Below are 24,301 nucleotides of genomic sequence, written 5' to 3'. Positions count from 1 at the left end.
CAAAGTCTCTGAACAGAAGCAGTACTAAGCGAGGCAGTCACTGCAGATGGATTTTCCTGCTATTGTCTGGCTAATCCAGCCCTACGACTCAAGGCCAGGCAGTTGGATGGAGTGGAATGGAGCCTGTGGAAGATAGAGAGCATCCCCGCATTGCTCCCTTTCCCCTCCCCACTTTCCCAAGGTCGAGCCAGTTGCCATGGCGACTGGCCCGGAGGCACACACAGGATAAGGAGAAAGGGGTATTGGTTATAAATACCCGAAACAGTCGAATCAGGGGCTTTAAGGAGCCTGACCTTTCTGAGAGCATCTCCAATGAGCTGTCTGTCAGAAGAAGAAATTAATGGAGACAGGTGGCAATGACTTTGTGCTCAGGAGAGGAACCTTGAGACTATAGAGAATAGTTATATAATCATCACTCTAAAAAGAGCCCTGCACCTTCGTTGGTTTAATACCAGGGTCTAGTCACTGAGTGACTGCTCAATCTATAAGCATAGAATTTACTAGTCTACTACTTTTTAGCATGTGATTCATAGACTTGGTCATGAGGTGTATAGATGGCTTGTATATTTCAGAAAACTGTATCCACACCAAGGCATACTGTAGCGAACTCCATTACACACAATCCTTGAGACACAGGACATGCATGGGTGATTTAGGGGTGTATGCCAAGCCACAGACCTACATCACACATAGTACATTCACTGATGCCCATTAGAGGTATGAAAGATCACTGAAAACCACAGAATATAAAATGTATGATAATGTTTTTTGAACCGTGAAGCCATAATAGCCTACTAACCTTCACTGCACTTAATAAAATATTGCACTGATGATACCAAGATGATTTCATAAACTGCTGTGGGCCACTGGGCCTATTCCCTTATGTAACCAAGACTGAAATGGCTTGCAAAACGTATTCAGTTTAATGCACCACACCATCTAAAAATAAGCTGAATACATGTATACAGAAAACAGCAAGATATCCAAGGCTGCGGACGATCATCTACCTTTCAGTAGGGCGCCGGACATGAGTAAATTGCCGGCTTTAGTAAGAAATCTGCAGGATATCCCGTGTTCCATCTCATACAGGTCAAAAAATTATGTTGTCACATGCTTTGTAAACAACAGGTGTAGACTAATGATAAAATGCTTACTTACGGGATCTTCCCAACAATGGAGAAAAAAAATGAAATAATATAAAAATAGCATGAGGAATAAATATACAATGAGTAATGATAACTTTGCTATATACACGGGGTACCAGTACCGAGTCGATGTGCAGGGGTATGATGTAATTGAGGTAGATATATGTACATACAGTGCCTTCGGAAAGTATTCAGATCTTGACTTAATCCACATTTTAGAATAAGGCTGTATGTACAACACCCCACAATGACAAAGCAAAAACAGGTCTAGAATTTCTTACTAATTTATTAAAAATAAAGACCCTTTACTCAGTACTTTGTTGAAGCACCTTTGGCAGCGATTACAGCATCGAGTCTTCTTGGGTATGACGCAACAAGCTTGGCACACATGCATTTGGGGAGTTTCTCCCATTCTTCTCTGCAGATTCTATCAAGATCTGTCCGGTTGGATGGGGAGCGTCGCTGCACAGCGATTTTCAGGTCTCTCCAGAGATGTTCGATCGGGTTCAAGTCTGGGCCACTCAAGGACATTCTGAGACTTGTCCCGAAGCCATTCCTGCATTGTCTTGGCTGTGTGCTTAAGGTCATTGTCCTGTTGGAAGGCGAACCTTTGCCCCAGTCTGAGGTCCTGAGAGCCCTGGAGCAGGTTTTCATCAAGGATCTCTGTACTTTGCTCCGTTCATCTTTGCATCGATCCTGACTAGTCTCCCAGTCCCTGAAAAACATCCCCACAGCATGATGCTGCCACCCATGCATCACCATAGGGATGGTGCCAGTTTTCCTCCAGACGTGACGCTTGGCATTCAGGCCAAAGAGTTACATCTTGGTTTCATCAGACCAGAGAATGTTGTTTCTCATGGTCTAAGAGTCTTTAGGTGCCTTTTGGCAAACTCCAAGCAGGCTGTCATGTGCCTTTTACTGAGGAGTGGCTCCCGTCTCACCACTCTACCGTAACGGCCTGATTGGTGGCGTGCTGCAGAGATGGGAGAAACTTCCAGAAGGACAACCATCTCCACAGAGGAACTCTGGAGCTCTGTCAGAGTGACCATTTCAGAGTGACCTCCCTGACCAAGGCCCTTCTCCCCCGATTGCCCAGTTTGGCCAGCTCTAGGAAGAGTCTTGGTGGTTCCAAACTTCTTCAATTTAAGAATGGAGGCCAATGTTCTTGGGGACCTTCAATGCTGCAGACACGTTTTAGTACCCTTTCCCAGATCTGTGCCTCGACACAGTCCTGTCTCAGAGCTCTACGGACAATCCCTTTGACCTCATGGCTGTTTGTTTTTTTGCTCTGACATGCACTGTCAACTGCGGGACCTTATATAGACAGGTGTGTGCCTTTCCAAGTCAATGTCCAATCAATTGAATGTACCACAGGTGGACTCCAATCAAGTTGTAGAAACATCTCAAGGATGATCAATGGAAACAAGAAGCAGCTGAGCTCCATTTCGAGTCCCATAGCAAATACTTATGTAAGTAAGGTATTTCAGTTTTTTTCTGCTTTGTCATTTTGGGGTATTGTGTGTAGATTGCTGAGGATTATTATTATTTTAAATCAATTTTAGAACAAGGCTGTAACGTAACAAAATGTGGAAAAAGTCAAGGGGTCTGAATACTTTCCGAAAGCAAGTGACTAGACAACAGGATAGATACTAAACAGTAGCAGCAGCGTATGTGATGAGTCAGAGTTAACGCTAAAAAGGGTCAATGCAGATAGTTATTAACCAATAGCTACCCGGACTAACTACCGGTATGTACCAGTCTCCTCTGCTACGCCAAACAGTACCTAACCTGTAACGGCTAATGGAGCATCAAATTAGCCCGTTACAGCTCGTAAACCAATTGAGTAGGCTAGCCTACGTGGGTGTTTATCATACATGAGATGCAAACAGCACTTGCAAATTACTGACAGGCTTTGCCAACTCGAACGACATCGAAACTGTTGATAATAAACAATTGATCACAGAGGCTCTCGTGAGCGTCGAACTACAACACTAGGTATACAAGTTGGGGAAATAAGAGTATAGAAAAAGTTAACACAGCACCTAAAAATACGCAGGATGTAACCACATTACACATCAACAGAATGAAATGCGTCCTAAATTCAGTAACGTTAGTCTCTAATCATTCTAGCCGGTGTCACTGCATCTTTCTGCAAGACAAACAGCACAATAGAATTTCTAAGGGGCCTATCGAAGGTTCTGCACGGATGATGAGCGTATTCAAGAAACTCGCTTAAAAGTCTGCACCAAAAGCATTCTTACCTCGTGTGGGTGCACATTTTTCTGATGATATCCACAAGTACTCCCAGCAAACAATATACTGTTTAATATTGAGCTACCGGTAGACTCAGTATTTTTAGGATAATCTCAATTGTATAGGCATTCTCCTCGCCTCCTACTTAAAAGCCATTGGATTAAAAAAAGAGGTCCCGCCCTTCTGACCTTATCCTCCAATCGGGTTTGAGAAGCAGGCGAGGAGATAAGAGAGGAGAGAGGACGCGAGGAGAATCAATAGAGATTGTCCCAGTGACATCATCCCCTTTGCGATTATCAAAAAGCCAATGTGCATGCTTATAGCGATAAACGTTTTCGGGGAACTGTAGTTGGCCAATGCTACCATCTAGCCTTTTCTCGTGAGTATTACAAAAACATGATATTATTTACCCTTGAAGAGCTTCACTGGGCGGATTCGATTATGCTGAGCAGCAGGGCACCGGTCTATGGCCCGTGACGTGAACGGGCAAAAACGGTGAGTCGCAACATTCTCAAATCGATCAGTAATCTGCGCCACTCGGCCATGTTGTCAACAAGGCAGCATAGTTTGAGCCGACTTCGCCGTGGGCTTTGAGCGGGGCACCTGGCTCAACCCCGGGAGGCAGCCCCGTTACAAAACGAATGCAAACACGCGTACCCAGGCGCCCGAGACAGGTTAATCGAATCATCTCACTGCTATATCTTTCTGTTGTGGCTTTTGATACATTTCCCCAGGTTTATCAAAATACCTAGGCTAAAATGCCTATTATAATAATCAATAAAGCGATATTTTTTTATGTTAGGCTATCTGGTCTGAATATTGTGACAGTATGTTCTTGTTTATAAGTCAGTAACAACACCAAAGTAGTTGTAGAACTTGGTTACTATCTCAAGTCAATTTATTACCAAGCTAATCAACTGATTTCATAGTTTCACAACCTGCAATTTTCAAGAAATGTATAATGCATTGCATAATACTGTATATTGATCATGCAATCTGTCTACAAGAACCTCTTATGGGAGCTGGGTTGTGATATAAAATAATTATCCAATAAGCTTTCTTCTATTTATTTTTAAAAAATTCAACATGGCCTCTTTTAGCCATACAGCTTTTAGGTTATTCCACAAATAGTGTCTTTCAAATCAAATGTTATTGGTCGAATACACATATTTAGCAGATGTTATTGCGGCTGTAGCAAAATGCTTGTGTTTCTACTTCCAACAGTGCAGTTATATCTAGCAATACACAATAATATACACAAATCTAAAAAAGTGCAATAATGGCATTCAGAAATATAGAAATATTAGGACGTGCAATGTCGGCTTCCAGAGTGTGTGTCTTGGGATATATAGGCAATATGTATAGAATATGTAGCATATCTGAAGAATACGTAGCATATGTACAGCAATAGTTAAACAGGATAGGCCTTGACTAGAATATACAGTATATACATATGAAATGGGTAAAACAGTATGTAAACATTATTTAAAGTGACTAGTATTCCATTATTAAAGTGACCAGTGTTCCATTACTATGTACATAGGACAGCAGCCTCTAAGGTGCATGGTAGAGTACCCGGGTAGTGACAGTGATTACATTTCAGGGCAGGGTACCGGCTAGTGTTGACTATTTACCATTCTGATGGCGTTGAGATAGAAGCTGTTTTTCAGTCTCTCAGTCCCAGCTTTGATGCACCTGTACTGACCTTGTGTTCTGGATGGTAGCGGGGTGAACAGGCCGTGGCTCGGGTGGCTGAGGTCCTTGATGATTTTCTTGGCCTTCCTGTGATACCAGGTGCTGTAGATGTCCTGGAAGGCAGGTAGTGTGCCCCCGGTGAGGTGTTGAGCAGACCGCACCACCCTCTGGAGAGTCCTGCGGATGCGTTCGGTCCTGTTGCCGTACCAGGCGGTGATACAGCCCAACAGGATACTCTCAATGGTGCATCTGTAGATGTTAGTGAGGGTTTTTGGGGCAATGCTGAATTTCTTCTCTGAGGTTGAAGAGGCGCTGTTGTGCCTTGTCCACCACACTGTCTGTGTGGGTGGACCATTTCAGATTGTCAGTGACGTGTACACTGAGTAACTTGACGCTTTTCACCTTCTCCACTGCTGCCTCGTCCATGTGGATGGGGACGTGCTCCCTCTGCTGTCTCCTGAAGTCCACGATCAACTCCTGCGTTTTGTTGACGTTGAGAGAGAGGTTATTTTCCTGGCACCACTCCACCTGGGCCCTCAACTCCTCCCTGTAGGATGTCTCATCGTTGTTGGTAATCAGGCCTACCACTGTTGTGTCATCTGCAAACTTGATGATTGAGTTGGAGACATGTGTGGCCACGCAGTCATGGGTGAACAGAGAGTATAGGAGGAGGCTGAGCACACACTCTTGTGGAGACCATGTGTTGAGGATTAGCGTAGTGGAGGTGTTGTTGCCTACCTTCAGCACCTGGGGGCAGGAAGTCCAAGACCCAGTTTCACAGGGCGGGGTTCAGACCCAGGGCCCAAGCTTAATGATGAGCTTGGAGGATACTATAGTGTTGAAGGCTGAGGCTGTAGTCAATGATATTTCTCTATGTATTCCTCTTGTCCAGATGGGATAGGGCAGTGGATGGCGCCAACCGTGGACATTGTGTGTAAATTTGAATAAAACACAACATTGTACGGTTGGATCACATGCATCTAAGCTCTAACTAAACCACGTTGGAAAAAAATCCAATAGTGGTGTGTTTTCATTCAAATAAATTAGTTGCTTTCTATGAAAAAACCCATTTTGGCTAGCCTAACCAGCCGCCAGACGGCATGGCACTATTATTACAAATTACGTAAAAGGGATAATAGGGCCATCTGGCGACAGTTTGGGCTACATTTTGGCATGTCTCACGTCATGTTTGTTAAAAATCGTTGTAAAGCCATTGTTATTTTGTTTCTTAGACAAAGTCAGTTCTGAAGATTGTTATGTTTAATGTGATGTGATTAATTTACGTTTGTTCCTCAGGTGATTATTCTAGCACCAGAGGGCGCTGTGCATTCGTAAACAGGAAAAGGTTGAAAATGCCATGGAATGAGGTAAGGTAAACTGGACAGGTTGTATTTGTGTTCGAAGTATGAAAATGTATCCATGTTTGCACGTAGCTATCATTGGATGATATATGTAAACGTTTTATGCGTGCATGTCCACTATTTGGAAATCGTATCTCAGGTTCATTTTTAATGTGGTTGTCAAAGGATAACCACGCGACTGAATGCTATCTGGGAGGCTTCGGACGTCCCTACCGCCATTGAAGTTGAAATGTAGCTGAAATGGTTATGGTAAATGTACGTTAGGGTAGGGACGTCCCAAGGATCTCGGATAGCACGGATCGTAAACAAACTGGCTAATAAATGTGCCTACGCAGCCACAGACAACGTAATCTTTGACGAAGCTAGGCTACCGTTAACGTGCTGAGCCAGCATCAGCTCAGCTGTCAGTTGTGTGTGGACCTTGTCTCTTCTGCGTAGCTAAAAGTGTTCCCTCTCCACAGTTTCACGCAGCATCCATCCAGACAGTCAGTAGACTCCGGTTGCATAAGGTTACATAATTATCGGGAAATCTCGGTATTGCTGCACCAGAAACAAGCGAAGCAGCCAAAGCAAAGGATGTAGCTAGAAACACGGTGGGTAACGTTAATTTAAATAGCTAACGTTAGTTAGCTGTTAAAGCTAGCTTTAGCATGTATGAGCTAGCAATCCCGACTAGCTACCTAGTAAATTAACGTAGCTAGTTCTAATTCGAAGTTAGCTAGCTACTACGTCAACAGTAATTTAGTTAGCAAACGATAACTGTTAACGGAAAGGAACATTTGAGCTAACGTTGATTGTTATAGTTTTTTCGTGTTGCTGTTTAGCTAGCTAACGTTTTCTGACTAGATATATTTTGTTTGCAAATATCAAAGGCTCAATGTTGGCTGTTTAATTTCTGCTGCACATGTTAGCTACAATCATAAAAAATGTAACGTTATGTATTTTTAAAAGTACCTAACTAGCTAGCTAAAGGAGATGCCCTGTCTTGAAGAGAGTAGTCAGTATCACCTTGAGATCTAATGCAGTTGCTCAGAGTTACTACCAATGTGTATAATAAAACATTGGTTACTACAGCCGTTTGCCAAGCTTTTCATTGTGAGCTGTTGCAGTGGTTCAGGATAATATGCACCCATAATCACCTATTCATACCCACCCACTAATCAAAAGGCAAATATTAAACTCACACACACTGGGATTTGAGACTGATAAGCTACGCAATATGCTTTGCAAATTAGCAGATAACATGGAAAACATGATAACGTATGAGACAATATCATTGCAACCACGATGGCCGTAACATGCAACTGGAAAAGACTGAAGGTTGGTAGCTAAATCAAATTGTGAGCAGAATGACTAGGGACATTTTCTTTAGAAAGCCAAAGGATGTGCTGCTACTGAGTCAGTCACCGGATTCATGGAAAAATGCATAGATAATGTGATACCGATGGTGTCTTTCAAAACTTAAAATGTGGATTGATGAGAAACTGAAGGAGAGAGATGCTGCTTATAAATCCGGCAAGGTAACCGGGGACAATTGTATGGTCAAACAGTCCAAATATGACCCATGCAGATAAATCAAGATTACGAGACACAAATATAGGTACAACATGGAGGAGAAATTTTGCGGTTTGGATACTAGGTGTATGTGGCAATGGCTTCTAAACATCACGGATTACAAAAATAAACCCTGTCAGGTCGTGGACACCAACGCCTGCCTCCCTACCGGACGAGCAAAACTTATTTTTCTCACGCTTTGTGCAAAATGACTGAGCTGCAGAGGAGAGCCCCTGAGGACCACGAGGCTACGTGCTTAAGGTCTCCACGGAGGGCGTATGTAAGTCATTCAATCAATTGTGTAAACCCTCACAAGGCTGCCGGCCCAGACGACATCCCTAGCCTCAGAACATGTGCACACCAACTAGCTGTTGTGTTTTCTGACATTTTCAATCTCTAGCTCAGGCTGTTATTCACACTTGCTTCAAGATGTCCACCATCATTCCTGTGCCCAAGAAAGGGAAAGTAACTGAACTGAATAACTATCGACCAGTAGCTCTCATGTAATGAAGTTATTCAACAGGCTAGTCAGAGTAGGTCACCACCTCCCTCCCCGACACACTTGACCCTCCAATTTGCCTACTGCCCAACAGATCCACGGACTACGCAATCCCCATTGCACTGCACACTGCCCTCACCCACCTGGACAAGAGGAATGCATATGTGAGGATGCTGTTCGACTACCGCTCGACCTTCAATACCACAGTGCTCTCTAAGCTCACCCCAAAGCTTACAGCCCTGGGACTTACCTCCCTATGCTACTGGGTCATGGCATTTCTGACAGGGAGCCCCCAGGTGGTGAAGGTAGACAACATTACCTCCTCCACACTGATCCTCAACATGGGGCCCCACAAGGGTGTGTCCTCAGTCACCTCCTGTACTCACTGTATACCCACTACTGCGTGGACTCACACAGCTCCATCAAGTTCACTGAAGACACGACAGTAGTAGGCCTGATTGCCTACCGGGAGAAAGTAGGCACTCTGACAGTGTGGTGCCAGGTAAACAACCTCTCCATCAACATCAGCAAAACAAAGGAGCTGATTGTGGACTAAAGGAGGAACCAGGCTGGGCACGCCCCATCAATGTGGAGACGGTCAAAAAGTACCCTGGTGTACACATCCAAACAACACAGACCCCGTGATCAAGAAGGCACGATAGCGACTCTTTAACCTCAGGATTCTGAAGAAATTCGGTCTGTCCCCGAGGACCCTCGGTGTTCTATGGGAGCATCATCAAACATACTGTCGGGCTGCATCGCAGCTTGGTAATTCCACCGCCGCTGACCGCAAGGCACGACAGAGGGTGGTACGCTCAGCCCAACGCACCATTGGGTGCACTGCCTGCCCTCCAGGACACCTACAGCACCAGGTGTCGCAGGGAGGCTAAGAATATCATCAGGTACCTCAGCCACCCGAGCCACAGCCTGGTCTCCCCGCTTCCATCACTCAGCCGCAGGCAATATAGGAGCATCATGGCTAAAACTAACAGACTGGCATATAGCTTGTACCCCCAGACCATCAGGCTGCTGAATAGCCACCAGTAGTCGTCGTCGTCCCCCAACAGACATCTACCCTGCCCACACCCCAATGGACATTATCATGTCACTGTTGTAAATATGTAGTATTTCACTGTAGACTGCAACTACTATCTGCACCCTGTGCAGGTGACAAAAAAAAACATTGTATCAGCTGAACAGCATGACTAATGCTCATTCGATATGCTTTCATCACTCTGACTACGCTGTGGCATTAACCTTCAGTCAGCTCGGTTGGCGTCTTTGGCTTGCTGTTTGGTACACTTCTGCGTTGCTGCATACAGCAGACGATGCAGATATTTAGCTAATTCCCTTCAATAATTATTTTTTTCTCCCCCATGATAAGGAAGTGGGAAGATTGTGGAAAGGGAGAAGAGCGGGATCATTAGGACGTTGTGCCCACAGGCTCGGCGCGTGTGTGTTGGGGTGCATGCAGCTTTAGGATACCGCACTGATGGAGAAGAGAGACAGGAAGCCGGGCTACTTTGCCAGGTAAGTGAAAGGTTCTTCTGTGTATAGCCTCTTTTAGGTCTATGCCAAAGTGTTTATAGTGTTGCGTTTTTAGAGAGCCTGTGAAGTGGGTGTTAGTGTTACCAGCATGTGGCAACAGTTTTGCTTCCCTGTATGCATAGCGATTTGAGGGAGGACGGGATGTTTTGTAGCACAACTAACTGACGTCCCACTATGCCGTTGTTTGTTACGGTGCATTGAGTGACTATCCACTTTTACTGTGACTGACATTGTGTTCACTGAGTAATGCTCTGTTGCCATCTGGCCCTCACTGCACTGGGTACACCTGATACTGGCACTGATGCAATGGAGTCATGCGTCAATGCTCACGCACAGTAGAGTAGCCGACTGGATTTCTATCCCTGTAAGTAGCTGAAGCATGAGACATCCAGCAGTGATGATGTATGCTTGAGATCCTGGCTCTCTACTCCTGGGATAAGGAGGTTGCTGCTGTTTTTGAACGAGTTGTTTATGTTTTGCTGGGCTTGAGTGAGTACGCAGGCAGACTAGCTATTCCTCTTCTACCAGGATAGAGAGAAAGCAAGAGGGGGATAAAAAGGTAAAACGCCGAAGGAAATCTCTACATTCCGCTCTTGTTAATGTCCCTGTGTGAAACAGGAGTGTGCTGTGTGGAATTTGTTGGTGGAATCCAGAAACGTTTACCAGATGTGTGTGTATGGTCTGCTGCTGTGTTTGTAACGGAAGAGAGGCTATTTGAAGGCCAGAACTGTATCTGTCTGTCTTGTCTCCAAACCTATTGATCCAGTGCTCCTCCATTACTCTGTCGCTTTCAAGCTCTCTCTTTAGTCGTCTGCTTCTCCATTTTCACATGTCCTTTGCTTGTACAGCATCTGTTTTCCTTGAATTTTGATTTCCCTGCCCCACTCTTTCTCCAGCTTTTTCTATACTGAGCCAGGACCTTGTTTACAATCCGTTTCAATCCGACTCTAGAGCTACATGCTGCCATGTTGGCTTAGTTAGCTGCAGATTCCCCTGTTAATGAACCTAGGCAGGCGGGGGTGGGAGACGCCATGACATCACCGCCTGACCTATCAATAAGTAATCAGGAAAAAGGACAGAGGAGCAGAGAAAGTGAGCAAGCAAAAGACAGTGACGTTTTGGATTTCTGTTTTTGAGTTTTTCACAACCTAACAGGAAACTTTCATTAGTAGTGAAATCCAATGTTCATAAGCCTGATTGGAAGTCTACAGATTGACCACCCCTCTCTCCATATCCTCAGGTTGAAGAGACGGAGACAGCTCAAACAGAGCCAATCAGAGAAGGCTATGGCTGAGCAGAACCCGTCGGATTCATCCTTAAAGACGCCCGTCATCTCCTGCCCATCCCTCCCTGCTTTTTCTGACCCCCAGGAGAGGATAGTACCAAACCCACCTGAAGGTTTAGGTAAAACACACACCACACACACAACCTTTCTATAGGCACAGGGGCACATTAACAAAGGGTCAGAAGTGCACTACATGACCAAAAGTGTGGACACCTTCTTGTCGAACATCTCATTCCAAAATCATGGGCATTAATATGGAGTTGGTTTCCCCTTTGCTGCTATAACAGCCTCCACTCTTCTGGGAAAGCTTTCCACTAGATGTTGGAACAGTGACGCGAGTCCAATAAACTCCCATTCACGTCTTGTCCCAGAATCGCACAGAATGCACCACGCAGTCCATGGAAAACGTTGCCAATGGGCCGCATGGTGCATTCTGGGCGATTCTGGGACAAGACGTAAATGGGAGTTTATTGGAAGCTAGCTCAAAAACCCAACATTAACACAAATTTCATCAACAATAAGTACAACATTACAAATCTTTTCTGAGATGTGAGATAATTAACTTGCTATCTGTAATATCGTATAGCTTTGGAATCGTGACATTCTCTACTTTCGAGGAAAATAGGTGCGTTTCTTGACATACACGGACTTTGAGAAGGGATTGCGTAACGATTAACTTGACCGTGCATGACTGTTCACATGATTGGACCACAGTCTGCTGGGTGGGGCATTATACGTTCATTCATTGGATTCAGACTCTACTCTGTGAGGCACATCGATCTGCAGGTTGAACATGAGATTGTGGACAGCTAACTACCTACATGCTGGTATTGTCTTTGGTTGTTGTGTTTAACTACGTTTGCTAGCACGCCAGCCCATAGCGAGATCATTGCATTGTGGATTTCGTATCGACTTGACCTGCAACAGATTTCAACAATGATTTTCCATGTTGCTACCAACCTTATTATAAAGGGAAAATTAAACATTTGTTCACAAAAAAAATCTCACATTTAAAGGAATGGTGGATTTTTCCTTTTTAAGGACACCAGCTCTTTCCATGACAGACTGACCAGGTGAATCCAGGTAAAAGCTATGTTCCCTTATTGATGTCACTTGTTAAATCCACTTCAATCAGTGTCGATGAAGGGGAGACAGGTTAAAGAAGGATTTTTAAGCCTTAAGACAATTGAGACATTGATTGTGTATGTGTGCCATTCAGAGGGTGAATTGGCAAGACAAAAGATATAAGTGCCTTTTGAAAGGGATATAAACACAACAAAAAAAGAAATGTCCTCACTGTCAACTGTGTTTATTTACAGCAAACTTAACAACTGAGACATAAACTGAGCAAGTTCCACAGACATGTGACTAACAGAAATGGAATAATGTGTCCCTGAACATATGGGGGGTCAAAAGTAACAGTCAGTATCTGGTGTGGCCACCAGCTGCATTAAGTACTACAGTGCATCTCCTCCTCATGGACTGCACCAGATTTGCCAGTTCTTGCTGTGAGATGTTACCCCACTCTTCTACCAAGGCACCTGCAAGTTCCCAGACATTTCTGGGGGGAATGGCCCTAGCCCTCACCCTCCGATCCCAGACGTGCTCAATGGGATTGAGATCCGGGCTCTTCGCTGGCCATGGCAGAACACTGACATTACTGTCTTGCAGGAAATCACGCACAGAACGAGCAGTATGGCTGGTGGCATTGTCATGCTGGAGGGTCATGTCAGGGTGAGCCTGCAGGAAGGGTACCACATGAGGGAGGAGGATGTCTTCCCTGTAACGCACAGCGTTGAGATTGCCTGCAATGACAACAAACTCAGTCCGATGATGTTGTGACACACCGCCCCAGACCATGACGGACCCTCCACCTCCAAATCGATCCTGCTCCAGAGTTCAGGCCTCGGTGTAACACTTATTCCTTTGACGATAAATGCGAATCCGACCATCACCCCTGGTGAGACAAAACCGCGACTCGTCAGTGAAGAGCACTTTTTGCCTGTCCTGTCTGGTCCAGCGACAGTGGGTTTGTGTCCATAGGCGACATTGTTGCCGGTGATGTCTGGTGAGGACCTGCCCTACAAGTCCTCTGTCTAGCCTCTCTCAGCCTATTGCGGACAGTCTGAGCACTGATGGAGGGATTGTGCGTTCCTGGTGTAACTCGGGCAGTGGTTGTTGCCATCCTGTACCTGTCCCGCAGGTATGATGTTCGGATGTACCGATCCTGTGCAGGTGGTGTTACACGTGGTCTACCACTGCGAGGACAATGTCTCCCTGTAGCGCTTTCTTAGGGGTCTCAGAGTACGGACATTGCAATTTATTGACCTGGCCACATATGCAGTCCTCATGCCCCCTTTTCCACTACATTTTTTGACTCATCACATACGCTGCTGCTACTGTTTACTAAAATCTGTCACTTTATTCCTAGTTTATAAGTACATATCGATCTACCTCAACTACCTCATACCCCTGCACATGGACTCTGTACTGACACCCTTTGTAAATAGCCATGTTATTGTTAATCAATGCGTGTGTCTTAATACTTTTATGTGTTTAACTTTTCTATTATTTCTATATTTTCTTTCTCTCTGCATTGTTGGGAAGGACCCGTAAGCAAGCATTTCACTGTTAGTCCACACCTGTTGTTTACGAAGTGACAAATAAAATTTGATTTGAAATGTATTTGCGGGAATACACTGTTCTCAAAGACACATAATGTGAGTCGTTTCATGTGACAGATTAACGTTTCCGTAGTTTTTTTCTGGGTCCACCACCCAAAGGACATCCAGTCATGGTGTGGGGGGCGTGGCCACTGGTGCTGTCGCTGATTAGAAATTTTAGAGGCCCTCCTGTTGGCCGCAGTGACAAAATGTCGCTGTTTTTAAAGCTAATTTCCTGTAATTCTACACATTTTGCCATGGCTCATGCTATCTGAGTGATTCAGACATTATAGCACAATCAATGGGATCCCCATGCCATGATAAAAATACTCCAAAATGCATCATTTTTTACATTTTAGATGTAACTGACTGTCAAGCCTTTATTTTGATTTGATTCTCAAAAATCATCTTATTTAAAGGTCCATTATATTTTCTACATACTTTATATCTGGTTTTAGTCTCATGTTTACCTCTACAATTATTTTCTATTCACTGTTTGGACATGGGCAGCCCCTAATAATAAGAAGAAGTTAACTTTTCTATACAGAAAACCCTGATCTTCGTTATAAACTTAGAGGGAAAATCTAAATATGCAACAACTAGGACAGGTGGTTAATGACTACGATTGTCCCTTTTGGCTTCTGGACAACGAAGAAAGTTGATATGAAAACCAGTAGTGAAATTCTGAGAAGCTATTTTGTTTCCTACTGCTAGCTTAGCTGCAGAGTGCTGCTCCTCTGTCTCTCCCTCTGCTCCACTGCTGCAGCCTGTGTCTGTGAGTTGCCTAGCAATGAGTCTCCTCTCTGGCGAGACAGAGCCATTTAGTTGACACATTAAGCAAGCTACTTTCTTACTCCATACACTCACTATACATTGCTAGTCTGCAGCCTTTTTAATTCCGAGGATGTTGCGTAATGACCATACAAACATGTTATTAAATCCGAGAAGGTAGTCATCCTAGTTATGCACTGACTAAGGAGTCTATGTAGGCCTACACTGCATTAACTTAGAGCGACTTTTTAAAATCTATATTATGACTTTCTCCATCTGATAAAGCTACCAGTCACTAGTTAGTACAAAGACTGTAATGAGTAAGTGACCGCTCTTACCAGAGGTAAATTCTGTGTGGATGTACAGTGACTCACAGCTGGACTCCTCATAGCCTGCTGTACAATGCTGAGTCATTCCTCCAGTTTCTATAGAGGAGCTGGAGTAGAGGAAAGTGGAAGTAGTGGGAGGGTGTTCTAATGAACTGGCTCTGGCAATAAAAAGTGCTGACTATGACTGTAGCGTACAGAGTTCACTAGGATACTAGCTAGCCGTGTGTGTTCGCGAGCTAGGGTTATGCTTTTAATATTATTCTATTTAAAGCAGTGTGCGCTAGTTTGTGTATACATGCATTTGTTTCTGAATGAACGGAGCGATGATTTATTTTTTGTTTTCAGGCTATCATCTCTATACTGTGTCACTGACCTATTTCTCTCTCTTTCAGATGACCGCAACAACATGAGCAGCCAGGCCAAGAAAGAGAAGAGGAGGCCCCCCGGGACAGTGGAGTATACTGTGAGTACAGGCTGCCTCCGTAATGCCTCACTACCTCCACCCTCTGACACTACAACTCCCACATGGAGTTCTGACTCAGACTCTAACTTAGGAAGGCAATGTGGACAATAAACCTAAAGTTTTTATTTTTGTAATTAAATAATATAGCAAAAAGGTTGCATGCTATTCAGGGAGTCAAGGTTTCTGCTTTCTAATTGAGTCTTTCGTGCTGCATTTTGGCTTGGATAGATTGATACTTTTGGTAATAAACATTTACCAAGGATGTAACTTCATGTTGCAGGTGGGACCCCAAGAATCTCTAAACAGCATTGCTCTAAAGTTCAACATCACCCCCAACAAATTGGTGCAGCTCAACCGCCTCTTTTCCCACAGTGTCTATCCAGGACAGGTGAGCTTTCAGCACTTAACACACCACTTCCTGCTGTCAATCTTGGCTTTCTGATTGGCAAACAAGCTTGTCTGTCACCCTTGCAGAAGCTATTTGTTCCTGACGTGGGCCAATCGGAAGCCGACTCTCAGTCTGTGGGTTCCTCTGACCCCACCTCCATCAAAGATCTATCAGAGAAGGTGTCACAGGTAAGTCAGTTATCCTTGATAAGAACAACCCAGACTAAAGTAATCAATTTGATCCTAGTTCTGTGCTCGTCCCTGCTGCCTGGCAATGTTACAGGATGGAGACTTCAGCGGCAGGTCAGTAAGACCATTACGACGTGAGCGTTCTCCCCCGTCCGAGGATGAGAACCCCGCCATTGTCAAGTTCATCAAGATGAGCTGCAAGTACTTCACTGACGGAATGGTGAGTGGCCACGCCGGAGGCCATTTTGAAATGAAAACAACCACCACAGCAACAGAGATTCAAACTCATGTCTTTTATTGTCTCCCAGGGTGTGGTGGGAGGGGTGATGATCGTGACGCCCAACAACATCATGTTTGACCCTCACAAGTCGGACCCCCTGGTGATTGAGCACGGCTGTGAGGAGTACGGCCTGATCTGCCCAATGGAGGAGGTGGTGTCTGTGGCCCTCTACAACGACATCTCCCGCATGAAGCTGAAGGACGCGTTGCCGTCGTAAGGACCCACCCTGGCATCCTGAGACTCTTTCGCACTGTCAATTAATCTTTCACTCCCTATTTAAACCCTTTTCCCCCTTTCTTGATCTTATCTTAACCTTGCTTTTCCTACTTATTTGTCAAGTGTCGCATTCTGTCTTTCTACCTCTTTCTGCACTCTCCCGTGTTCTTTCTTTCTTCTCCTTCGGAGGTGAAAATGTTAACTGATTGGCCGAGCTCATGCTGTAGGGTTTCCTGTACCAGATTGTAGGGGCAGACATGACTCTCCATTCATTTTTTTTTTCTTTAGTTTATCTGTTTTCATTTTGTACTGGTTCGTTGTTGTTCAGTTAGTATTATTATTTTGCCTTTTTTGAATTCTCTTTTATTTGTGTTCTGTTTTTGAGTTTCATTTTGTTCATATATGATTTGTTTAAATTTTCCCATCCTCCGTTGTGATGTGCGTGTGGTGCCCCCTGACTCCTGGCCCGCACAGAGACCTACCCCAGGATCTGTGTCCTCTGTATAGGCCCGGAGAGTGGGAGGAGTTGCCCTCAGAGCGCGACCTCAACCCCTTCAGCCGCTACGAGGCGCTGGATCCCAAACGACCCATCGTCCTGGACGACATCGACTCTGCCCTGTCAGAGACGGGTATGACTGAGAGATGACGCACAATGACTTGCATTGGATCAGGATGAATCATAGAAAATCATTATATGTGTAGTTTAAGAGAAATCAAAACCAAATGGCTTATGCAGAATAATAATTTAAGCATTGTTTAGATCAATGTGGTTATTTTTGTAATACCTCATGGTTTCTTATATCCCAGTCATAGAGAGGGCAGAGTGTGAGCCAGCAGACCAGTCTCCATCAGACGAGGGTTTCACAGAGCTGGAGCTTCCCTTGAACGGGAGTGCTGAGGAACCAATGAGTGGATCCAGACCACCTGCCAGTGCTACCAGCCAGGATCAGCGGGGAGAGCTCCCAAGATCTAGTTCCCCTAAACGGGTGGAGTCCCAGGACCAGTCCCTCTCTGACCCAGTCCCACTGACCTCGCAGAGAGGAGAGGAGGAGGACGAAGGACTGGTACAGAACAGCTCCATCGAGGAAACGACCCAATCACTGCCTGTCCTTTCAGAGACTGAGAAAGACGGTGAACTGTTGAAGGAGAAGCCTGCTAAAGATGCCAAAGATGGGATCTCTTCAGGGCAACTGGTGAACAGTGTTAGCGACCAATTAGAATCAGCAATGGACCAAAATAGGAAGCTGAGCTTGAGTGAGACCGCTGCGGCTTCGGGGAAATGTAGTTCTCAGGAACCCAGCCCTGCAGAGGAGCAGCTGAGTGAGGAAGAGAAGCGAAAGAGGAGCAACAAGGCGGAGGTGAAGTCTTGGCTGCTGGAGAGGATGCAGGCGCCCATCCAAAGTGAGTGTTCACAAGCGGTTTGTGCGGTTTCTTGTATTGCATTGTTTCAATATTACATTTCTCTCTCTCTCTCTCTGCAGACATGCTGCTCTCCACAGAGGAGAAGAGTAAGACCCCGCCCATGTTCCTTTGCTTCAAGGTGGGCAAGCCCATGAGGAAGTCCTTCATCATTGGCCGGACATCCAGCCCCGCCCAGACGCGAGGAAAGCAGACAGAGTACTGGTTTGCTGTGCCCCAGGAGAGGTGAGAGGTCAACGAATGAGAACAGTCAGTCAGAACCTCTTTGAGAACTGGGGTGTATTCAGAATGCTATAAATGTTGAATGTTCTGAAACATAAATGTGTGTGTGGTGTGTTTCAGGGTGGACCACCTGTATGCGTTCTTTGTCCAGTGGTCTCCTGACGTGTACGGTAAGGAGGCCAGGGAGCAGGGCTTCGTGGTCGTGGAGAAGGACGAGCTCAACATGATCGATAATTTCTTCAGTGACCCCAAGTCTTCTCGCAGCTGGGAGGTGCGTTCACACAGCATGACCGCTCAGATGAGAGTATTGTTTTGGACTGTGGTGTTGTATATTCGCATTGTGGTGAAGTGTTTTGTGACTTTGTGGTTGTATGTGTGTTTTTTTTTGTGTTTGGACCAAGCTGTGTTCAATGTTTTGACGCATGCATTGAGTTTAGTATGTTTTGACTGTACGGTTGAGGTGTCTGACCGTACATGGTTGTGTTCGTAGATCATCACCATCAACGAGGCGAAGCGCAGGCAGAGTTTTGGCAGCTATGAGGGGGAGGAGCCTTTTGGGGATCTATTGCCCATGCTCAGTGATCCCAGCGCTCTGCTACAGGACACACACATAGAGAAGGTAAACACACAAATGCCATGACACACAAAACACTTTCAATCAAGAAAACCTGCGCACAAACTCCGAAATACACATTTACACACTGAATCACGTGTCTCTGTCTCCCCACAGCTTGCTTGTCGGCTGCCAGCGCGGGTGCAGGGGTATCCATGGCGACTGGCTTACAGTACGGTGGAACACGGGACCAGCCTAAAGACCCTGTACAGGAGCTTATTAGAGGTTGACAGCCCTGTGCTACTGGTCATCAAAGACATGAACAACCAGGTACTCACACACTGAACATGATGCTCAATTTGTATTGGGCTCTTGAGATTTATTCGCTCTCTTTATCCCCCCCCTCCCCCCCAGTTGTTTGGGGGATACTCCACCCATCCCTTCAGAGTAAGTGAGCACTGCTATGGCACGGGAGAGACCTTCCTCTTCAGTTTCTGCCCTGAAATCAAGGTCAGACATCATCTCATTTATACTCTGTGTTGAATCCACATACCTACACTAGCGTTCAAAAGTTTGGGGTCACTTAGAAATGTCCTTGTTTTCCATGAAAACATACATGAAATGAGTTACAAAATGAATAGGAAATATAGTAAAGACAGTGAAAAGATTATAAATAATGATTTTAGTTTAATTGTGTCTTTCAAACTTTGCTTTGGTCAACGAATCCTCCATTTGCATCAATTACAGCCTTGCAGACCTTTGGCATTCTAGTTGTCAATTTGTTGAGGTAATCTGAAGAGATTTCACCCCATGCATGCTTCCTGAAGCACCTCCCACAAGTTGGATTGGCTTGATGGACGCTTCTTGCGTACCATACGGTCAAGCTGCTCCCACAACAGCTCAATAGGATTGAGACGGAGATGGATCCGGTGACTGTGCTTACCCTTCCATTATAGACAGAATACCAGCTGACTGCTTCTTCCCTAAATAGTTCTTGCATAGTTTGGAGCTGTGCTTTGGGTCATTGTCCTGTTGTAGGAGGAAATTGGCTCCAATTAAGCGCTGTCCAGTGTATGGCATGGCGTTGCAAAATGGAGTGATAGCCTTCCTTCAAGATCCCTTTTACCCTGTACAAATCTCCCACTTTACCACTACCAAAGCACGCCCAGACCATCACATTGCCTCCACCATGCTTGACAGATGGTGTCAAACACTCCTCCAGCATCTTTTCATTTTTTCTGTCTCGCGAATGTGATCCGAACACCTCAAAATTAGATTTGTCTGTCCATAACACTTTTTTCCAATCTTCCTCTGTCCAGACTCTGTGTTCTTTTGCCCATCTTAATCTTTTCTTTTTATTGGCCAGTCTGAGATATGTCTTTTTCTTTGCAACTGCTTAGAAGGCCAGCATCCCGGAGTCGCCTCTTCACTGTTGACGTTGAGACTGGTGTTTTGCGGGTACTATTTAATGAAGTTGCCAGTTGAGGACTTGTGAGGCGTCTGTTTCTGTAACTAGACACTCTAATGTACTTGTCCTCTTGCTCAGTTGTGCACTGGGGCCTCCCACTCTTTCTATTCTGGTTAGAGCCAGTTTGCGCTGCTCTGTGAAGGGAGTAGACACAGCGTTGTACGAGATCTTCAGTTTCTTGGCAATTTATCACTAGCCTTCATTTCTCAGAACAAGAATAGACTGACGAGTTTCAGAAGAAAGTACTTTGTTTCTGGCCATTTTGAGCCTGTAATCGAACCTACAAATGCTGATGCTCCAGATACTCAACTAGTCTAAAGAAGGACAGTTTTATTGCTTCTTTAATCAGTACAACAGTTTTCAGCTGTGCTAACATAATTGCAAATGGGATAAACTTGGATTAGCTAACACAAGGTGCCTTTTGGAACGCAAGAGTGATGGTTGCTGATAATAGACTTCTGTACGCCTATGTAGATATTCCATTAAAAATCAGCCGTTTCAGGCCTCCCGGGTGGCGCAGTGGTCTAAGGCACTGCATCGCAGTGCTAGCTGTGCCACCAGAGACTCTGGGTTCGAGCCCAGGCTCTGTCGCAGCCGGCTGCAACCGGGAGGTCCATGGGGCGACGCACAATTGGCCTAGCGTCGTCCGGGTTAGGGAGGGTTTGGCCGGTAGGGATATCCTTGTCTCATCGCGCACTAGCGACTCCTGTGGCGGGCCGGGCGCAGTGCACGCTGACCAGGTCGCTAGGTGTACGGTGTTTCCTCCGACACATTGGTGCGGCTGGCTTCCGGGTTGGATGCGCGCTGTGTTAAGAAGCAGTGTGGCTTAGTTGGGTTGTGTTTCGGAGGACGCATGGCTCTCGACCTTCGTCTCTCCCGAGCCCGTACGGGAGTTGTAGCGACAAGACAGTAACTACTAACAATTGGATACCACGAAATTGGAGGAAAAGGGGGTAAATTATTATAATTTTAAAAAATATATATTTTTTAAATCAGCTGTTTCCAGCTGCAATAGTCATTTACAACATTAACAATGCCTACGCTGTATTTCTGATCAATTGATGTTATTTTAATTCACTTTTTTTTTTTTTTTTTTTTTTTAACAAGGACATTTCTAACTTTTGAACGGTGGTGTATGTTTTACAATTCATATGACCCTCTGGCATTGCTTCGCTGCCTGACTTGATGTGGGTTACTTTTCCTTTGCTCAGGTTTACCGCTGGACTGGGGAGAACTCCTACTTTGTGAAAGGCAACATAGATTCTCTTCAGATGGGAGGAGGAGGGTGAGTGTATTTGAATATACAGTCCCTTCAGAAAGTATTCATACCCCTTGACTTATTCCACATTTTGTGTTACAGCCTGTATTCAAAATGGATCTAACATCACTTTCTTCTCACCCATCTACACATAATACTCCATAATGACAAAGTGAAAACATGTTTTTAGAAATGTTAGCAAATGTATTGAAAGTGAAATATAAAATCTACATAAGTATTTACACCCCTGAGTCAATACATGTTAGAATCATCTTTGGCAGCGAGTACAGCACAGTATTTTGGGGTAAGTCTCTAGGAGCTTTGCACACCTGGATTGTACAATATTTGCACATTCTTTCAAAAAAATCTTCAAGCTGTATCAAGTTGGTTGTTGATCATTCCTAGTCAGCCATTTAAGTCTTGCCATAGAGTGTAAGTCAAAACTAACTAGGCCACTCAGGAACATTCAGTGCCACATTGGTAAGCAACTCTGGTGTTTATTTTGCCTTCTTTTAGTTTATTGTCCTGCAAGGAAGGTGAATTTGTCTCCGTGCCTGTTGGAAAGCAGATTGAACCAGGTTTTCCTCTAGGATTTTCCTGTGCGTAGCGCTATTCTGTTTCTTTTTATACTAAAAAACTCCCCTGTCCTTGCCGATGACACACATACCCATAACATGATGCAGCCACCACCATTCCTGAAAATATGAATTGTGGTACTCAGTGTTGGATTTTCCCCAAACATATCACAACACCTTGCATTCAGGACATAAAGTGAATTTCTTTGACACATTTTTTTCAGTTTTACTTTAGTGCCATATTGCAAACAGGATGCACCTTTTGGAATATGTTGTATTCTCTACAGGCTTCCTTTTCACTCTGTCATGTAGGTTAGCTTTGTGGAGTAAGTACAATTTTGTTGATCCATCCTCAATTTTCTCTTATCACAGCCAATAAACTCTAACTGTTTTAAAGTCACCATTGGCCTCATGGAGAAATCACTGAGTGGTTTCCTTCCTCTACAGAAACTGAGTTAGGAAGGACGTTTGTATCCTTGAAGTGACTTGGTGTATTGATACACTATCCAAATTGTAATTAATAACTTCACCATGCTCAAACGGATATTCAATGCCTGCTTTATTTATGTTTTTACCTATCTAACAATAGGTGCCCTTCATTGCGAGGCATTGAAAAACCTCCCTGGACTTTGTGGTTGAATCTGTGCTTGAAATTCATGTTCTATTGAGGGACCTTACAATTAACTGTATATGGCTACAGAGATGAGGTAGTCATTCAAAAATCATGTTAAACACAGGGTGAGTCCATGCAACTTGTTAAGCACATTTTTACTCCTGAACTTATTTAGGCTTGCCATAATAAAGGAGTTGACTCAAGACATTTTAGCTTTTCTTTTAATTAATTTGTCAAATTTCAAAAACATAATTCCACTTTGAAAGTATGGGTTATTGTGTGTGTGTGTGTGTGTAGGGCAGTGACACAATCTCAATTTAATCATGTTTCTATTCTGGCTGTAACAGCTGGAAAAAGTCAAGGGGTGTGGATATGTTCTGAAGGTACTGTATGTGGTTGAGCAATGTGAGACGATCTTTGCGTGACCCGCTCTCTCTTTCTGTTGAAGTCAACTTGTAGTTATGAGTTTGTCTGACTTTTCTCTGTCTCTTTCTCCTTCCCTCCATCTAGAGGTCAGATAGGGCTGTGGCTGGATGCTGACCTGTATCACGGCACCACCTCCACCTGTGCCACTTTCCACAACCAGCCCCTCTCTACCCAGAAGGACTTCATCATCCACAGTGTGGAGGTCTGGGCCTTCGAGTAGCCTCCCTCCACCTCCTCCAGTCCCCTCCAAAACCCACCCGGGGGGAGAACAGGATCTGGCTTCAACGCCCACCCCTTACTCTACCAGAATGGGAAGCTGATAATTTGTCATGGTTTATGACAGCTGGTTTGATGGGGTTTGTCCTGAGGGTGGCAGAGGTGTGAGAAGCTGTGGCTGGTGTATTTCCCTATTACTCTATTGGCTGCCTTATACCTCCCATGCCACCCACAGCTATCCCAGCATGCAGCCTGCCTTCAGAACTCAAAACTTCTACCCACTTGGAGAAGAGCGACATGTTCCTGGAGGATCAAAGAGGCGGTTGTCCTGCAATTGTCCTAGCTAACGGAATCAGTCATGAGTTCATTTCAAACACAATATCAAAACATAGGCAGTGAGATTGTTGTGTTAGGGATGTGGCTAGTGGGTGCAATGCACATCAAAAAGGAACAAGGTATCTGGTTACAGGTGAGTAAACACAACCATCAATTCTCTACAAACGCAGCAAATCAGAATATTCTTGTTGATAAGTTCGTAACATGTCAGGGGAAAAAACTTAGGTGAAAAGAGGAGAAAGGTGAAAAGTTAGATGTTTTAGGTAGGCATTTTGTGACTAATTTCTCTTCCAAAACACATCTGCCCCAAAACCACTTTAAATATAGGAGTAATTGTTTACAAAGAAGAGGCTTACCTTGACTGAAGGTTCTTGTTTTCATGTCTCCAGTCCTAAATAGACTTAATGAGAATGTTACATTGCATTTCAGAGCATTCCATGTCTCTCTTTCCAAAACAACTGTCAACTAAGAATGGAACATAAAGGGGTTTTTGCAATGACCAAATGTCGTTTTATTTTACTTTTGTATCTGTTTTGTTTGTTTCTCATCACATTTTATAATTTCTTATGATTTATTT

General features: G+C 44.5%; 2 protein-coding genes across 6 annotated transcripts in view; one reads left to right on the top strand and one right to left on the bottom strand.

Moving 5' to 3' along the window:
- Nucleotides 1-3,526, bottom strand: part of LOC111954004 (disheveled-associated activator of morphogenesis 1) — a 118,241-nt gene extending 114,715 nt beyond the window's left edge. For both annotated transcript variants that reach the window (XM_023973482.2, XM_023973486.2), the window contains exon 1: nt 3,407-3,526. The gene's annotated coding sequence lies outside the window, so the exon portion shown is untranslated. The remainder of the gene's footprint in view (nt 1-3,406) is intronic.
- A 2,858-nt stretch (nt 3,527-6,384) lies between these two features.
- On the top strand, nt 6,385-23,938 carry LOC111954286 (nuclear receptor coactivator 7). Of its 4 annotated transcripts, none has more exons than XM_023973897.2 (17): nt 6,385-6,460; nt 9,892-10,037; nt 11,296-11,459; nt 15,496-15,566; nt 15,847-15,954; nt 16,041-16,142; nt 16,237-16,362; nt 16,451-16,635; nt 17,113-17,267; nt 17,446-18,039; nt 18,120-18,282; nt 18,400-18,550; nt 18,770-18,898; nt 19,010-19,162; nt 19,247-19,342; nt 21,512-21,585; nt 23,257-23,938. In XM_023973897.2, the coding sequence occupies exons 2-17, from the start codon at nt 10,000-10,002 to the stop codon at nt 23,390-23,392; spliced, it is 2,445 nt and encodes an 814-aa protein (XP_023829665.1). In that variant the 5' UTR covers nt 6,385-6,460; nt 9,892-9,999; the 3' UTR covers nt 23,393-23,938. The 4 variants fall into 4 exon arrangements, with proteins under 4 accessions (XP_023829665.1, XP_023829666.1, XP_070292062.1 ...); XM_023973898.2 differs by having other exon boundaries at nt 6,407-6,460; nt 9,896-10,037; XM_070435961.1 differs by lacking the exon at nt 6,385-6,460 and adding an exon at nt 6,861-7,047 and having other exon boundaries at nt 9,896-10,037; nt 17,146-17,267.
- The last annotated feature ends 363 nt before the right edge of the window (nt 23,939-24,301 follow it).

This window comes from Salvelinus sp. IW2-2015, linkage group LG28, assembly GCF_002910315.2.
Source record: "Salvelinus sp. IW2-2015 linkage group LG28, ASM291031v2, whole genome shotgun sequence".
In the NCBI taxonomy this organism is placed as follows: Eukaryota; Metazoa; Chordata; class Actinopteri; order Salmoniformes; family Salmonidae; genus Salvelinus; species Salvelinus sp. IW2-2015.
This window is presented reverse-complemented; position numbering and strand designations above follow the sequence as displayed.